This window comes from Bombina bombina, chromosome 4 (assembly GCF_027579735.1).
Source record: "Bombina bombina isolate aBomBom1 chromosome 4, aBomBom1.pri, whole genome shotgun sequence".
Lineage (NCBI taxonomy): Eukaryota > Metazoa > Chordata > Amphibia > Anura > Bombinatoridae > Bombina > Bombina bombina.
The window spans coordinates 473,914,342-473,933,437 of NC_069502.1; the positions used below are offsets into that span (position 1 = coordinate 473,914,342).

At 38.1% G+C, this 19,096-nt stretch overlaps 1 protein-coding gene across 1 annotated transcript in view; it reads right to left on the reverse strand.

The window, feature by feature from the left end:
- The window catches only part of CSMD1 (CUB and Sushi multiple domains 1), a 3,127,153-nt gene that overhangs the window by 48,010 nt on the left and 3,060,047 nt on the right, over positions 1 to 19,096 (reverse strand). Inside the window, 4 exon segments of the mRNA XM_053711946.1 lie at positions 1,070 to 1,182; positions 2,034 to 2,195; positions 4,979 to 5,023; positions 18,081 to 18,260. Of these exon segments, the coding sequence (XP_053567921.1) occupies positions 1,070 to 1,182; positions 2,034 to 2,195; positions 4,979 to 5,023; positions 18,081 to 18,260 (500 nt within the window).

The following is a 19,096-nucleotide window of genomic DNA, read 5'->3' on the forward strand; positions in this document are numbered from 1 at the left end:
TGCATCATTTCTAAATAGTTTAATAAGTGAAAAAAACAACAACTTTGTAACAATCTTCAAGGTGTCTTTCTATTGCATATTTTTATGCTTAACTGTACTTTATATTCTTTCTTTACAATAACACATTTTATGAACAGAACTTTCCTGCTAAATAAGGTATTTTTTATTCAACTAACTTTTTTGATGGTATAAAACTTTTCTCTCAAAGTTTTGTTAAAACAGATGCCAAACAAACCAGTATATTTATTTTTGTTACAGAATATGTTTTTATACATAAATGCACTAAAACAGATTCCAACACTAAACAAATATTTAAAATATTTGTGTTCCGTTTAAACATACTGTAATAAATGTGTTAACATTTAGAAAATATATATATAATACATACATATAAATATATATATATATATATATATATATATATATATATATTCAATTTCTTTAGTCAAATTTAACTTTACTGTACTCAGAAACTGTCTTTGAATTTAAAAATGTAACATGAGTGGAACTGGGTGGCGTAAATGTGTAATTTAATCTATTACATTTAGGGTTGCCACCTCGGCCATGTTTTCCTGGACACTTATGAGTTACACATGCTGCAGGGTAAGCAGAGGGGAACATGCATTGCACACCTAAATAGCACATGAATAGTGACTCTGGACAGCACTATTCATGTTCTTCCCTGCACACCCTGCAGCATGTGTAACTCATAAGTGTCCAGGAAAAGATGGCTGAGGTGGCAACCCTAATTACATTGGAACTGATAAAGCCCATATTATTTTGTATACATAACTTTATTATAGATATACTTAGATTGATTAAATTAGGATACATTTCATAATAGAAAAGCCATATATTGATTTCTGAATTATCTACAGTTTTTCTCTTTATTTTATTAACAACATTTTATAAGATATTATATTATAGTTTGAAGTAAATTTTCTATGCATCATTTTAATTTTCACCTAGCTCTTCAAATAAATATAATGGATAGTTTTACAACAGGAACAAAAATATATAAAAATATACAATATTTTACAAATGAAATAAACAATTATTAGATACTTACATAACCATCCATTGCCCAGTTATGGGTCTCAAATTTGTTGCTAAATGTGTCTGAGGTTCCTTTGATCTGAAAAACTTTCAGAAGCAAATGTGCTTCTTCTTTCTTATAAATTCCTGCAAAATAAAAAATAATATGATGTCAAACAAAATATTTATAAGGGCTTTACACTGTATCAACATCAATATTTTATTCTACCTGCTACCTGTACCACTGTTTCCATTACTTTAAGAAGTTTTATGGTTGCAATTAAGTGCTTGTACATTACAAAGCATGTACTAATAGTTTAACAATGTGACTGCAATCAAAGAAACAAGGCACTCATTAGCAATAATTGTTACACAATTATCTTTTTCCATTGGTATGGCTATAACATTTTTGTTACAATACAGATTTGTTAAAATATCTTCTACATATTGCATGTTTACCCAATACAAAGTTAAGAGATCAAAATGATAAAAGAACTGTCATATCTTAGATAACTGAAACACAGCTTCGCAAACATTGGAATAAATGTGATAATAACACAAAAACAGGCAGGTTTAGAATAATATACCTCTAGCTATCATCAGATTGCTAACAACCAGAATCAGAAATAAACATGTTTAATCTATTGTGAGATTAAAAACTTAACAAATAAAATCCTGCACATAAATTTAAGTAGGGATAGGTAAATCTTAATAAATGACATTTAAATATTGTTGCAAACTACCCTCTTTACATTTATCTTGTTAAATCAAATTTTGTATACAATTATTATATCATAAATTAGTTGATCAATTTAAAATATTGGTAATTTAAATATATGTCCCCATTAATTAAATATTACATTTTCTAACATAGTATTCCTAATATATAAAAATCACAACAGTTCTATTATACTTTGCATTGAAAATGAGTAATTTAAGTATCTTTCTCTCAACATAAACTTGCCACACATACATTGGTTTGTATTAATTGATTTTACCTGATAATTTAAGCTCAATTTGATGAGTATCTATAAAGGTAACATTTACTTTACTGCTTGTAGCATTGAACCAGTCAACAGATAAAGTTGCTGACTGTTGCTTCCCAAAGTACTCATAAAACCCCTTCCATACAGAATTGATGAAAAAGACATCTGCGGGCACTGAAAAATATTAGTAAGCATTAGGTTCAATTAAAAAAAAACCTGAAAAATATTATAGTTTAGAAACAGATATAAAATTACAACAACAAAAATCAGAGACAGCAAACTTCAGTCACTAAGATTAGAAGACTAGGGTTGCCAACTTTTTTTGAAGAAAATAAGGGAGACTAAGGAATTGATAAATTTCAAGTAGGAAATCGACAAGTGATACAGTAGTTACTGAAAAAAATATTATTTTACAATTTGATACAGTATAGCACAACAAAATTATTCACACAAATCATTTTCAGTCGCACAGTCCAGTTTAATGCATTCAACAGCTTTCTTCAAATCAATGAATTAAATTTTTTTTTTAAAGGACCAGCAAATATAGTATTTTTGTATAATTAACAAATGCATGATAAAAGACAATGCATTAGCACTCTCAAATGAGTAGTAGATTTTTAACTGACAAATTTTAAAGTTATGTCTATTTCCACTCCTACTGTATCATGTGAGAGCCATCAGCCAATCACAAATGCATATTCATATGTTTTCTGTGAATTCTTGCACATGCTCAGTAGGAGCTGATGACTCAAAAAGTGTAAATATAAAAAGACTATGCACATAGTTAATGGAAGTAAATTGGAAGGTTGTTTAAATTTGCAAGCTCTATCTGAATAATGAAAGTTTAATTTTGACTTGAGTGTCCCTTCAAGGCATAATGGGAGTAAATAAATTAATCTGTCAGATCCATCAAAATTATTAACTAAAAAGAAGTACAAGAGTGCAACATTTTTGACATTAAGATTTTACAAGTAAAAAATAAGCTAGAAAATGTTATAAGAGCAGATAAATAAGGCATCCTGGGAGACTGTAAAAAAGTTTGGACCAATAAGTGAGATCCCTGGAAAGAGAGGGTTGGCAACCTTACTACTGTATACTGTAATTATGCTACAAATAATTTAATGTTTCTATTAATATTAAAACATTACAAAAAAATAAAAATTATGTTACTTTGTGTTAAAGGTGCAGTCTAGTCAAAATTAAACTTTCATGATTCAGATAGGGCATGCAATTTTAAACAACTTTCCAATTTACTTCTATTATCTAATTTGCTCAATTCTTTAGATATCCTTTGTTGAATAAATAGCAATGTACATGTGTGAGCCAATCACACGAGGCTTCTATGTGCAGCAACCAATCAGCAGCTACTGAGCATATCTAGATATGCTTTTCAGCAAGTGATATCAAGAGAATGAAGCAAATTAGATAATAGAAGTAAATTAGAAAGTTGTTTAAAATGACATGCTCTTTCTAAATCATGAAAGAAAAAATTTGGGTTTCATGTCCCTTTAACATTAGTGTATAATTTGCATTGTTCTTTTATAGAATCCTATATAATAAAAGGCCAAATGTGTTTGTCCGAAGCTGTCATGCGCAGTAGAGACTGCGCGTGAGGACAAACACACCTGGCCTTTCAACTGACCTGGCATCTGACGTGTGGTGGAGTGGACGTGGCCAGATGGGTGCAATGTGGGCGGGGCCAGGGCATGACCCGGACAGGGCCAGATGCCGGGGCCAACTGCCGTAAGAGACAGAGAGCTCTAAAGAGGGGGGATAGAGAGAGCAGAAGAGGGGGGATAAAGAGAGGGAGAGAGACAGCTAAAGAGAGGGGGGAGGGAGCACAAAAGAGAGGGGGAGGGAGTGCAAAAGAGAGGGTGGAGAGAGCGCAAAAGAGATGGGGGAGAGAGCGCAAAAGAGAGGGGGAGAGATCGCAAAAGAGAGAGGGGAGAGAGCACAAAAGAGAGGGGGAGAGAGCACAAAAGAGAGGGGGAGAGAGCGCAAAAAAGAGGGGGGAGTGAGCACAAAAGAGAGGGGGAGAGAGCACAAAAGAGAGGAGGAGAGAGCACATAAAAGAGGGGGGAGAGAGCACAAAAGAGAGGGGGAGAGAGCACAAAAGAGAGGGGAGAGAGAGCACAAAATAGAGGGGAGAGGGAGCACAAAAGAGAGGGGGAGAGAGCACAAAAGGGAGGGGGAGAGAGCACAAAAGAGAGGGGGATAGAGCACAAAAGAGATGGGGAGAGAGTGCAAAAGAGAGGGTGAGAGAGCGCAAAAGAGAGGGGGAGAGAGCGCAAAAGAGAGGGGGAGAGAGCAAAAGAGAGGGAGAGAGACAGCAAAAGAGAGGAGAGAGAGAGCAAACGAGAGGAGAGAGAGAGCAAACTAGAGGAGAGAGAGAGAGCAAACAAGAGGGGGGAAGAGAGAGAGCAAATGACAGGGGGGAAGAGAGAGAGCAAAAGAGAGGGAGCGAGACAGCAAAAGAGGGTGAAAGAGAGAGAGCAAAAGAGAGAATAAAAGAGAGGGAGAGAGACAGCAAAAGAGGGGGAGAGAGAGCAAAAGTGAGGGGGGAGAGAGAGCAAAAGAGAGGGGGGTGAGAGAGAAAAAGAGATGGGGGAGAGAGAGAGCAAAAGAGAGGGGGGAGAGAAAGAGCAAAAGAGAGGGGGAGAGAGAGAGAGTAAAAGAGAGGGGGAGAGAAAGAGTAAAAGAGAGGGCAGAGAGAGAGCAAAAGAGAGGGGAGAGAGAGCAAAAGAGAGGGGGGATAGAGAGAGAGCAAGGGGTGGGACCGCTGTACTGCAAGAAATGGCCCGTGTATATAATATTTTATCATGCATGTCCTCTATGAGATTAAAGCTATAATTGATAGCTCCTAATTGCTGGTTGGTGTTAGCTCAGTTATAAAGTAGTAATTCATTTACTTTTGGATGATTCATACAAGAGAAAAAAGTAATGATCATTCAACACACCTGGAGTTTTAGCAGATGTTGAATTATGTTCCCTGTGTCCTTTACCTATATAAAAAAAACACATAATGAGTACGCAACATAAAAATAAAATATTTAGGACCAGATTACAAGTGGAGTGCTAAATTACCACGCGCTCAGTCAGATCTCTGGTTAATATTCTAAAAATGTCCCAAATGCCCTCAAAATAGAGGGCATTATAGTTATTTTGTTTTTTTTAAATGTAGTTTTTCTGGTCTAAAGCTGTGGGAGTTAGGTGTTACAAAAAAAAAAAAAGCAGCACTGAAAAGTGCCTTTACATTGCGGTCTATGTTAACTGTGTGTTCCCAGTAAATATATATGTATATGCTTATATACATATATATATTTATGTTTTAATATGTGTATATACACATATTAACACATAAATATATATGTATATAAGCATATACACATATATATACATATTTAAAAACATGCTGCCATCATTGCGCTACTTACCCCTTCACTGTGCAAGGTTCTAATAACATCTCTGACGCCATCAGAACGAGCCTCCCATTGGAACCTATGGAAGCGCTTCATGAGTGCAATGCTTCCCAGCAAAGCGAACGCGAGCTTGTGTTCGCATTGCTATTAACTTTTAATACCAGCGCACCTTAGCGTGCTCTGGTATAACACAGTGGAGTGAAAGTGATATTTAGTGATCCACTTGTAATCTGGCCCTTAGTTGCCTATTCCCTATAAATTAAAATGTTAACATTATTTTTATTCTTTTTATAGTTATTATTATTAATACTCATATTTATTGCATACTGGTCCCCATTTATCAAGTCACAGACGGATGTGATTTTTAACTAGAGAACCTGTCCATTAGTGATCAGAACATGTATCACCATTCAAGGGTCTGACAATTGCCCTTAACACACATTGCTTCTAAAGTGGTGCTATGTTAAGAAGAGTTGGTCTTCTTAACTGTTTTATGCTTTAAAAATTGTGTTCTACTCCATCAGTAGAGTATGCATTTTCTGTTACAAACATATCAAAGTATACAGCTTTTGTTCATCCATTTTGTGCATCTATTTTCTAGAATCTTAATACATTTTTTTTTATTAATTGCAATACCCAAAGAAAAATATTGTCCATTACAATACAGCATACTCATGACTAACCAATTCTGTGGTACATGTGCACATCTGCCCCCCTGTTCCTCACAAAATATATGTGTTAAAGGGACAGTCTACTGCAGAATTTTTATTGTTTAAAAAAATAATCTCTTTATTACCCATTCCCCAGATTTACATAACAAACACAGTTATATTAATACACATTTTACCTCTGTGATTACCTTGTATCTAAGCCTCTGCAGACTGCCCCCTTATGTCAGTTCTTTTGACAGACTGCATTTTAGACAATCACCTCTCATAAGTAACTCCATGCGACTGAGCACAATATTATCTATATGGCACACAGGAATGAATGCCCTCTAGCTGTGAAAAACTGTCAAATGCATTACGATGAAAGGTGGCCTTCAATGGCTTAGAAATTAGCATATAAGTCTACGTATTTTTAGCTTTTAACTAAGATTACCAAAAGGACAAAGCAAATTTGATGATAAAAGTAAATTGCGAAGTTGTTTAAAATTGCATGCCCTATCTGAACCATGAATGTTTATTTTTGTCTAGACTGTCTTTTTAAGCTATCCTGTGATATGCTGAACCATCCACTTTATCATGGCTTAGCTATTATGGCAATGGGAAAGCTTTTTCTCCAGCAATGTAAGAGAATATATAGTAAGCATTCTAATTTACAAGCATTTTATTTTTCTGCCAGTTCAGTGTTTTAATTTATCAATCTTTGGGAGATTTGCAGTAATATCACAGTTTGGCTATCTCTCCCTTCTTTGTTAATAACCTGGTTTCTATAAAATAAACATTGGACTGCTCACATCCCCCTCCGGACTGCCAAGACACCGTCAGGAACATTCCTCAGTTAGGGTCCAATGCTGTCTATTGACAGTGCAGAACCATCCAAAAATCCTTATTTTTCTCACTTCAATAATTTATAATCACTCAGTGGGAACGTACACAATAGGTAAATTAACAAGTGACAGAAAATAAAGGGAAAATCAGATTGAAAAATGACACAGCCTTCTCTACCACTGATATCTAGCACCCAAGACATAGAGATGCATTACGTGTAGTTTGTTTCAGTAATTTTACTGCTGTGGGCAAACACAATTACTTTTAACAGCTTTAATGAAAACAGCATATTTAGAAGTACAAATATTATTCTGTTTGTGCCGTGATTGACCTTGCCCTAGACATGGTAGCAGATCTGGTTGCTATGTGAAACAAGTTATTTGCTAATATGTTACAGTGCTTCCTACGAAGGCTTGGATTGAGTGCAGATAAGGCTCCATCTTGGAAGTCACAGCTTACTGGTCTAGGAGTTTTAGAAAAAAAAAATATTTAGAACCAAATTACAAGTGGAGAAGTATTTAACCCTCCCGCTCATGCACTAAATCTGCTAGAAGTAAGCTTTTTGCACACGTCGGGTAGCACTTGAATATCGCAATTGCCTTAATGTATTCCCAATTAAAAGTAAATGGAGAAGAAAATTAGAGAAAAAAAACCTTACTCATATGCAAACCCGATCACATATTCTCAAGTGCGCTAACCTTTCATGAAAATATGAATATTTTACACTGCAATGTTCTTCACATAGCAGAATCTGTTCTATTTATTAATAAATACACATTTCTACATATATCTAATGATTTTGGTACAATATATATCTATATCTCAAGATAGTCTTGATAAAGGCCCACATTGGGGCCAAAACGCGTTGACAGAAATGGCTGGTAAGCCTCCTTTTTGGATTCACTTTTAAATTATATTTCTATTAAAGTATTGCACTATCTTCACATGCTTTCACCACAGGTATACATGGAATATACAACACTATCAAGGAGCATACTGTTTTTTTTTTTTCTTTTTTACTGATTTTCTTTTTCTACTGATTTTCACTTTTTTCTTTTGGATATTCTACTCACCCATACTGGATTGTCATATAAAGGATAAATGACATACTTCACTTCATTTATCACCACCAATGTACTATTTCCACACTATCTCCAACTTTGGAGGTTTTCCATTTCCAGGACTTTTCAATCTCCATAAAGCACAGACACGTTAGAGACACATATTCCTCTATTGTTTTAACATTTTACTGTGTATAGTATGTCTGTTTGACACATGGATCCATGTACTGAATTTTTTTCTTAAAAAAATATTTGTATAAAAAAAAAAGAACATATGTTTTATATCTTAGGTTGTTCATTCAAGTATATGTATATAACATTTTATTCCCATTATATTTAACCAATTTATTGTAAATACCACCGCCAATTGGTGCTCCTTTTCATATCTCTTTACATTAACCCATATTTAAGGTGAACTAAGGCACCTTACTTAAGGAGCTGTGTGGTCATTATCACATAGCGCTGAGTTTATAGATATATTCTAGTAAATACATAGTTAAACACTTTGCTAAATATGAATATTGCATAAAGGTTTTTCATGTTTTAATCTGCTTAACTGTAAAGGGCTCAGATGGACTTATATATATACTGTATGTATATATATATATATATATATATATATATATATATATATATATATATATATATGCTTTAGCTTATTAGGAACAAGCTGTCCCAGTTTTATTCAAATAACTATAAGCCTGCGTGTCAAAATATTTCTATATAAGGACTGGAGTGAATTCAGACTGACACAGCTGATGGTCTACACGGAGCTTGCTCACAGTTTCACCACACTCCAGGAAAGTGAGATTGAAAGTTTCTCCCTCTACCTTTGGGATTCCAGGAGTCAGGAAGGATCCGTTCTCACAGTGACGTGGCTATCTATAAAGACAGTGGGATATATTGGCGATTACATCTTTGCTTACCTCATATTGATTGAGGGTTATTCAAGTAAGTGCACATCCTTAGGGGGAACTTGTTTGAGAAGATAATAAAGATCTGGATTTGTTTGAATTTATTTTTGCTCCTCCAGTTCTTTTACCTATGTGTTTATTTGATGCACTGTGGTTTTTACTGCATTTATTTATTTATCATACATTGTATATATTATATCCTTTGTTGAATCCATTGTACTTATTGTATATTTTTATGTATTATTTGTAACTCCTTTGTTTTTATGTTAATGATAGGCAGTGCTTACCTCATATTCTTTTCATATATATATATATATATATATATATATATATATATATATATATATATATATATATATATATATATTACTTCACAAAAGTGAGTACACCCCTCACATTTTTGTAAATATTTTATAATAGCTTTTCATGTGACAACACTGAAGAAATTACACTTTGCTACAATGTAAAGTAGTCAGTGTACAGCCTGTATAACAGTGAAAATTTGCTGTCCCCTCAAAATAACTCAACACACAGCCATTAATGTCTAAACCGTTGGCAACAAAAGTGAGTACACCTCTAAGTGGAAATGTCCAAATTGGGCCCAAAGTGTCAATATTTTGTGTGGCTACCATAATTTTCTAGCACTGCCTTAAACCTCTTGGGCATGGAGTTTACCAGAGCTCCACAGGTTGCCACTGGAGTCCTCTTTCACTACTCCATGATGACATAACGGAGCTGGTGGATGTTAGAGACCTTGTGCTCCCCCACCTTCCGTTTGCGGATGCCCCACAGATGCTCAATAGGGTTTAGGTCTGGAGACATGCTTGGCTAGTCCATCACCTTTACCCTCAGCTTCTTTAGCAAGGCAATGGTCATCTTGGAGGTGTGTTTAGGGTCATTATCATGTTGGAAAACTACCCTGCGGCCCAGTCTCCAAAGGGATGGGATCATGCTCTGCTTCAGTATGTCACAGTACATGTTGGCATTCATGGTTCCCTCGATGAACTGTAGCTCCCCATTGCTGGCAGCACTCATGCAGTCCCAGACCATGACACTCCCACCACCATGCTTGACTGTAGGCAAGACACACTTGTCTTTGTACTCCCCTCACCTGGTTGCTGCCACACATGCTTGACACCATCTGAACCAAATAAGTTTATCTTGGTCTCATCGGACCACAGGACATGGTTCCAGTAATCCATGTCTTAAGTCTGTTTGTCTTCAGCAAACTGTTCGTGGGCTTTCTTGTGCATCATCTTTAGAATAGGCTTCCTTCTGGGATGACAGCCATGCAGACCAATTTGATGCAGTGTGTGGCATATGGTCAGAGCACTGACAGGCTGACCCCCCACCCCTTCAACCTCTGCAGCAATGCTGGCAGCACTCATACATCTATTTCCCAAAGACAACCTCTGGATAAGATGCTTTGCATGTGCACTCAACTTCTTTGGTTGACCATGGCGAGGCTTGTTCTGAGTGGAACCTGTCCTGTGAAACCACTGTATGGTCTTGCCCACCATGCTGCAGCTCAATTTCAGGGTCTTGGCAATCTTCTTATAGCCTAGGCCATCTTTATGTAGCACAACAATTCTTTTTTTCAGTGACCAGTATGAGAGAGTGTGAGACCGATAACACCAAATTTAACACACCTGCTCCCCATTCACACCTGAAACCTTGTAACAATAACTAGTCACATGACACCGGGGAGGGAAAATGGCTAATTGGGCCCTATTCTCCGCCCACCCCTACCTCCCAATACAACTTCTCTCTCAGCTCAAGATTTTGCCAGCCACTTCATGATCTCCTACTCTCCTCCTGTCAGGGTTTTTTCCCTGTTTTGTTTGCTATGTGCTGCTGGCAGCCATTTTACTCACCTCTCTTGCTGACTATGGTGCATTGTGGGGGATGCTGCTCATTTCCTGCACTTCCTTTTATGGCCAGACTGGTGTGCATCATCCGTGTGAGACAGGATGCAGTCTCAGAATTGTGATGTCATCACTTATTATTTAAAGGGCCTCTGTTCAGTATGCTTTGACTTTGCATTGTTTCAGACCTGTAGGTGAGAGGTCCTGTGTATTACCTGGCTGTCTCACGTCCTTTCTGGTTCCTGATCCCTGGCTTGTTCCTGACTCTGCTGTTTTCCTTGTTCCTGATTCCAGGTCGTCTGACTATTCGCTTTGGCTACTGACTTGGCTCGTCTGACTACCAGCTCTGGTTTTTACTCCTGGCTTATTATTTGACTTGTGGACTTTTTATTATTTTTTTGTTATTAATAAAGATTATTTTTGCACTTCTTATCTCAGTCTGATTCCTGGCACCCTGACGTTACGCAAAGGCCATGAATCCTGATGGTGCTAATAATCCACCTTTACCTGCCATCATTTCCAGGATGGATGAACAGGATCACCGCTTGGATCAATTTGCACTAGCCCTGCAAACTCTGCTGACTCCCACTGCACATTTGGGCCAAAGTGTCCCACAAGTTATGGCTGCTCCTGTTTCCGCTGCTGCACCTAATCCTACCAGGAGCATGTCCGGTTCTGCACCTCTACTTCAGCGATATGGAGGCGATCCTAATCAGTGCAGAGGGTTTTTGAACCAGGTGGGCATTTACTTTGAGATGTTACCTCAGCCGTTTCCCTCTGACAGAGCTAAGGTGGGATTTCTCATCTCGTTACTTTCTGACACAGCTCTTACCTGGGCTAATCCCTTGTGGGAGACTAATAAACCTGTGATTTCAAATTACCCTGAATTTGTGGCCTCTTTCGAAGGGTATTTGATGTTCCGGCTTGCTCCTCCTCTGCTGCTAAACGACTCATGTCCATTCAGCAAGGTACAAGATCTGTTGCTCAGTATGCTATTGAGTTCCGTACACTTGCCACAGAGGTTGGTTGGAACAATGAAGCCCTTGTTGCCGCCTTCTTTCATGGGCTCTCTGATGCGATTAAAGACGAAGTTGCTGCCAGAGATTTACCAGAGGATCTTGAGGCATTGGTGTCTTTTTTTATCCTAATTGACATCAGACTCAGAGAGAGGCCCTCTTTCAAGGAGCGCCTGCAGGAGCCTCCTGTTCCGTTGTCTCCTACGTGTTCGTTCCCACCCATGCCTCCCTCTCCTCCCATGCCTCCTGGTCCTGAGTCACCAGGTACTGCTGAGCCAATGCAGTTGAGATTTACGCATCTCTCCACGGCAGAGAGGGCCTTTAGGAGGAGGGAGGGGCTCTGCCTCTATTGTGGGTTACAGGGCCACCGTTTGAAGTCTTGTCCTACACGGCCGGGAAACGCTCATACCTAAGGTACTGTCAGGGGCAGACCTTGGGTGGTTTATCCTTGTCCCCGGAACTGCTTAAGGAGAAACCTTTGGTCATAGTTGTCCTTTCCTGGGTGGACTCCTCCATAGTCACCCAGGCTCTTGTTGACTCCTGTGCTGCGGGCTATTTCAATGACAGTGCTTTTGTATCAAAGCACTCCATTCCTGTTTTGCTTCAGTCTGTTCCGCTTGCTATTGAGGCCATTGATGGCAGGCCCCTTCAGCCCGCACTCGTTACTCACGAAACTGCTCCGTTGTCCATGGCTGTTGGGGCTCTCCATTTTGAAACCCTCCAGTTCCAGGTGATAAACTCTCTGCATTTTCTGGTTGTTCTGGGTTATCCCTGGCTCCAAAATCACAATCCCAGTCTCGACTGGTGCAGGTCTGAAATTTTTCGTGGTCCCCCCAATGTATTTCCACTTGTCTTCAGAAACCAGTTAAAGTCTTGTGCACTTCTTCGGTATCTCAATTGCCAGAGGAGTACCAAGAGTTCCTAAACGTTTTTGACAAGGTGCGTGCCTGTACGTTGCCTCCTTACCGGTCTTACGATTGTGCCATAGACCTGCAACCCGGAGCCATTCCTCCTCGAGGCTGGGTTTACCCTCTGTCTGTTGCAGAGAATTGTGCTATGGAGGCGTATGTTGCCGATGCTCTGTCACGGAGGATTATCTGCAAATCCTGCTCTCCTGCAGGGGCTGGCTTCTTCTTTGTGAAGAAAAATGGTGGCGAGTTAAGACCATGCATCGATTATAGGGGTCTTAATCGTCTTACCATTAAGAATGCTTACCCTATTCCGCTCATTACGGAACTCTTTGACCGCCTCAAGGGAGCTACGGTCTTTACTAAACTTGATTTGAGAGGAGAGTACAATCTCGTTAGGATCAAGGAGGGCCACGAATGGAAAAGAGTGTTTAACTCCAGGAGCGGGCATTATGAGTATCTTGTAATGCCCTTTGGCCTATGTAATGTTCCTGCTGTTTTCCAGGAATTTATTAATGATGTCCTACAAGATATGTTGCAACAGTGTTTTGTGGTATACTTAGACGACATCCTCATACACTCACCCACACTTGAGGCTCATCGTTCTGATGTTACATGGGTTCTTCAGAGACTACGTGAGAACGGCCTGTTTTGTAAACACGAGAAATGTGAATTCCATCAGACTCAAGTAACCTTCCTAGGTTATGTTATCTCAGTTGCAGCGTTCTCCATGGATCCTGACAAGTTATCTGCAGTTCTGCAGTGGCCTCGCCCAGTTGGTCTTCGGTCTATTCAATGTTTTTTGGGGTTCGCCAATTACTATAGAAAGTTTATTAAAAACTTTTTTTCCTTGGTCAAACCTATCACAGACATGACCCGTAAAGAGAATGATCCACTCCATTGGTCACCTACTGCCATTAAGGCCTTTGATAGTCTTAAGACTGCCTTTGCTAATGCTCCAGTTCTGGCTCATCCTAACCCTGTCCTGCTTTCGTTCTTGAGGTCGATGCGTCTGAGACTGGAGTAGGTGCCCTCTTGTCTCAACGTCCTATGCCTGACGGTACCTTGAATCCGTGTGGTTTCTTCTCTAAGAAATTTTCTCCAGCGGAGTGCAATTATGAAATTGGCAACAGGGAATTACTGGCCATAATTTTGGCACTCAAGGAATGGAGGCATCTTCTCGAGGGTACTAGCGTGCCAATGCTCATTCTTACTGACCACATGAATTTAATTTATCTATCTGAAGCAAAATGTTTGTCACCCCGACAGACCAGATGGGCGCTATTTATGTCTTGGTTTAATTATGTGGTCTCCTATCTGCCTGATAGTAAGAAAGTTAGGGCTGATGCCCTCTCTCAACAATTTTCACCTCTGTCAAAGGAGGAGTCTGTACCTACTCCTGTTATACCTCCTGACCGTATTTTAGCTACCATACGTACTAATTTGACTTCTCCCTTGGGGGAGGAGATCCTGGCTGCACAAATCAATGCACCTCCTGAGAAACCTAGTGGTAAGTGTTTTGTTCCTGAGAATCTTTGAACTAAACTTTTGCACACTTACCACTGCCCTAAAGCCACAGGTCACCCAGACAAGAACTAAATGATTTGGTCTGTCACTCGACAATTCTGGTGGCCAGGTCTTCATTCTGATGTTGCTATGTATGTTGCCTCCTGCTCAGTTTGTGCACAGAATAAGACTCCTCAACGTCTTCCTGTGGGTCTTTTTAAACCTATTGCTAATGGTGAGGGTCCTTGGACACATCTTTCCATGGACTTCATTGTCGAGCTCCTTATTTCCAATGGCAATACTGTTATCCTTATGGTGGTTGATCGTTTTTCTAAAATGTCACATTGCATTCCCTTGATGAAGTTGCCTACCGCTCAGGAGCTTGCTTCAATTTTTGCCAGAGAGGTCTTCCGTTTACATGGGTTACCCAAGGAGATAGTGTCGGACCGGGGTAGCCAGTTTGTCTCCAGATTTTGGCGTTCCTTTTGTGCTCAAATAGGGATCCAGATTTCCTTCTCCTCGGCATATCACCCTCAATTCAATGGGACTGCAAAACGGTCTAATCAAGCTCTGGAACAGTTCCTCCGTTGCTATGTTTCAGATCACCACAATAATTGGTCTTAACTGTTACCTTGGGCAGAGTTTGCTCATAATAGTGCTATTAATGCTTCCTCCAATTTATCCCCATTCATGGCGAATTATGGGTTTCAACCATCCTTGTTGCCCGATTCATTCATGTCTCAGGGTATACCGGCTTTGGAGGAGCATCTCCGGCAACTCCGTTCCACGTGGGTGCAGATTCAGGATTGCCTTCATCGTTCTATGCAGCGCCAAAAGTTCCAGGCTGATCGTAGGCGTCTGCCCGCGCCTTCCTACCAGGTTGGTGAGAGAGTTTGGCTGTCCTCCCGCAACTTGAACCTTTGTGTGCCTTCCAATAAACTGGCTCCCCGTTATGTTGGTCCTTTTCGAATACTCCGACGGGTCAATCCTGTGGCCTACGCTCTTGACCTTCCTCCTGCAATGCACATCTCCAATGTTTTTCATGTATCCCTCTTGAAACCATTGGTTTGTAATCGGTTTACCACTGTGTTGCCTCATCCCCTTCCTATCTTTGTTGACAACCATGAGGAGTATGAGGTCAGCAGCATTATTGACTCTCGTATGTCCAGGGGCCGTGTACAGTATTTGGTTCACTGGAGGGGCTACGGTCCAGAGGAGCGTTCTTGGGTTCCCTCATCTGATGTTCATGCTTGCGCCCTCCTCCGTGCCTTCCATGACCGTTTTCCCAATAAGCCTTTAGTTCTCCCGTGGGGGAGGGGTCATTGAGGGGAGGGTACTGTCAGGGTTTTTTCCCTGTTTTGTTTGCCATGTGCTGCTGGCAGCCATTTTACTCACCTCTCTTGCTGACTATGGTGCATTGTGGGGGATGCTGCTCATTTCCTGCACTTCCTTTTATGGCCAGACTGGTGTGCATCCTCTGTGTGAGACAGGATGCAGTCTCAGAATTGTGATGTCATCACTTATTATTTAAAGGGCCTCTGTTCAGTATGCTTTGCCTTTGCGTTGTCTCAGACCTGTTTGTGAGAGTTCCTGTGTATTACCTGGCTGTCTGACATCCTTCCTGGTTCCTGATCCCTGGCATGTTCCTGACTCTGCTGTTTTCCTTGTTCCTGATTCCGGCTCTTGTGACTATTCGCTTTGGCTCCTGACTCGGCTCGTCTGACTACCAGCTCTGGTTTTGACTCCTGGCTTGTTATTTGACTTGTGGACTTTTTATTATTTTTTTGTTAATAATAAAGGTGTGATTATTTTTGCACTTCTCATCTCAGTCTGATTCCTGGAACCCTGACACCTCCTCTCTTGTTATTTCCTCACATCCCCGTTTACAGGAATTCACCAGACTAGCCCCCATCCTGTGGAACTCCCTGCCTCGCTTCACAAGACTCTCCCCTAGATTTAACAGCTTCAAGCACTCCCTAAAGACTCTACTATTCAGGGATGCATACAACCAACACTAACCTTTCCTAACTACATTGCTTTCCCCTTGAACCCCTTAGAATGTAAGCCTATGAGCCCAGCTGTTTGTAGATCACCTTCATAAGAGCTGACTACAAAAGTGCAACTCTCGGCTGGGCCCTCTACCCATTTGATCCCTATAAATATTATCCTGTATACCAACTATGTTTATAGTGCTGAGGAATCTGTTGGCACTCTACAAATACCTGTTAATAATAATAATAATAATAATAATAATAATAAATACATAAATGCATATGTACACACATATAAACATACATATTTAGACATGAATTTGAATGTAACTCTATATTAAAGCCCTTTGCAGACTTTTATTTCTGACACCTAAGCCCTTGTAATGTTTTTTTGCAATATTTTTTAAAAATATTTTTTATTAGATAGTGTTTTTATGAGTTTAAGTGTACTTTTAAATGTATTTTTAATGTGTTTTTTTTACACTTTTTTTTCTATTGTGAAACAGTTAACCAGAGTTCTGGGGATGAGCTATCTCGATTAGTATTAACTTCAATTGTGCTTACTTGCAATTGTAATACAAACGAAACACCTGACGCACACAAGCAGATGCGATAAACCCCTTTTCGCTCCCACATAACAGTTAGTGCACCACTCGTAATCTGGTCCTTAGAGGGACTACTTACATTTTTTTTTTTACTTTAATATTTAACATTAAATCACTTTACCCAGCTATTTGTTTTTCTTTGAAACTATTCACTATCTTTTTTGTTTTCCCACCTATTTTTTTCTAAAATGTTTTCTTTCTCTTTCTGTGGCATTTATTATTATTATAATTTATTTGTATAGTACCGCAAAATTCCTTAGCGCTGTGGGTATTTACTTTCAAAACATTGAAGTACTCTATTTCATATTCTTCTGCTTTGAATAAAGCATTTCTTTTGTCTTACAGCAGCACCTGAAAAATAGTTAATGTACCTCAGACAGGGAGTTATATTAAAATAGAATACATAATGCCTACCTAATACACTATTTCAGTGACTTTCACCTGTTCAGCTGTGATTGAATACAATGGGTGTGAATACAGTCTAATCCTATTTGTGTTAGTAACATATACTATTTGGCTCCTCATATCCCTTTTTCAATTAAAAAGGTTTATATCTCATTAGTTCATATTCCCCTCAATTCCGCCTTAATAAGATGACATTTTATATTGTGCAGTGTTGAGCAATAAACTACGCCTTTAATTGTGATTAATTTTACTTTTCCCTCCACTTCATCAAAATTAGTAAAGTATGGGCTTAATTTTACAAGATAGCAGCATCTATGAAGCTCCTTTCCTGATGCTGTAAACCAATTGTGTGAGAGCAGTGATTGTCAATCATCCTGAAAAAATCAGTCAAAGAAGATTTAACTCAACGCCCTTTAAGGTTGTGGTGAGATTAGGAAGCCATGGTCTTACAATTGCTAGAAAAGCAAAACTGTACTATAACGGTTCCCAAGATCCACCCACAAATGGATAAATGGAGCCTGTATTGTAGTAGATAAATTATTTCTCCAACAGCAAATGAGCAAAAGAGATGTAGAAAGCACAGATATTGGAACAGTTAGTTTTTTCCCCCTTATAATGCCTTAGAGAGCGGTTATTCTGAAATCTAAATTCCAAGCACCTACCACTAATATTATATAAATAAGAATGGTCTCATATCTTATGTGAGATAATATAACACACAGACAGACACACACACTCATATATATATATATACTATTTTATTAAAACTGGACCTCTTCATTAAAAAATGTCAAATATGATCCTTCATGTAAAAGTGTAAAGATATTTGAAGGAAAATTATGATTGTTTTCTTGTTAAAAATTAATAAATACTCACTTTTGCAGATAGGCGGTTTTCCTGTCCACTTCATATCACTTTTACAAGTCCGATGCTCTGATCCACCAGCAAGAAAATAATCTGCCTGACAGTTATAAATTAAAGTATATCCTAATGTAGGTAGGTCTATTGCTCTCACATCTGCATGGGTTGGGGTTTCCGGCTGCCGGCATGCATGAGCTGAAGATAATAAAATGGGAAAAAATATTGGCTTAGCATAACATAAAGTGTTTATTTTCTATTTATAGTGGACATACAAACTATTATATATATATATATATATATATATATATATATATATATATATATATATATATATATATATATATATATATATATATATATATATATAGTTCAAGAAAGAAAAAGGCACTCACCGGGTCTTGAATTCTTAAAGTACTTTAATAAAAGGAATAAGAATTCAAGACCCGTTGAGTGCCTTTTTCTTTCTGGAACTGTATACACGTATTTAAAGTGCACCCTGGGCAGAAGATATTTCAATTTGTTACTGAGAGTGCTGTACCATCAAAGACTGTTATATATATATATATATATATATATATATATATATATATATATATATATATATATATATATATATATATATATATATATATATATATATATATATATATATATATATAAATAAATAGATAGATGTGTTATATATATATATATATATATATATATATATATATATATATATTATAGCATTTTAAACAATACATTTATGTCAACTAAAAATGAAACTGTGCTTTGGGTGAGATTCCTGCTGATTTATCAGTATGAAAAATCAGAAAACTGTCAGCCATGAAAAACATTCCTTTCTTGCCAATATTTTTTAACAGAAAGCCTTTGAAGTTGTTGTTTTGTTTCAGCATTCCCCTAATTATTCTGTTTTGTCAAATCTGTATTTATTTATTTGTTTATCTTTTAAGAAAAAGCATCAAAATGAGAAGTTAAGGCAAATAGTACAACAAAGGAATATATTCTACTAACTAATTGTCATTTTCTTG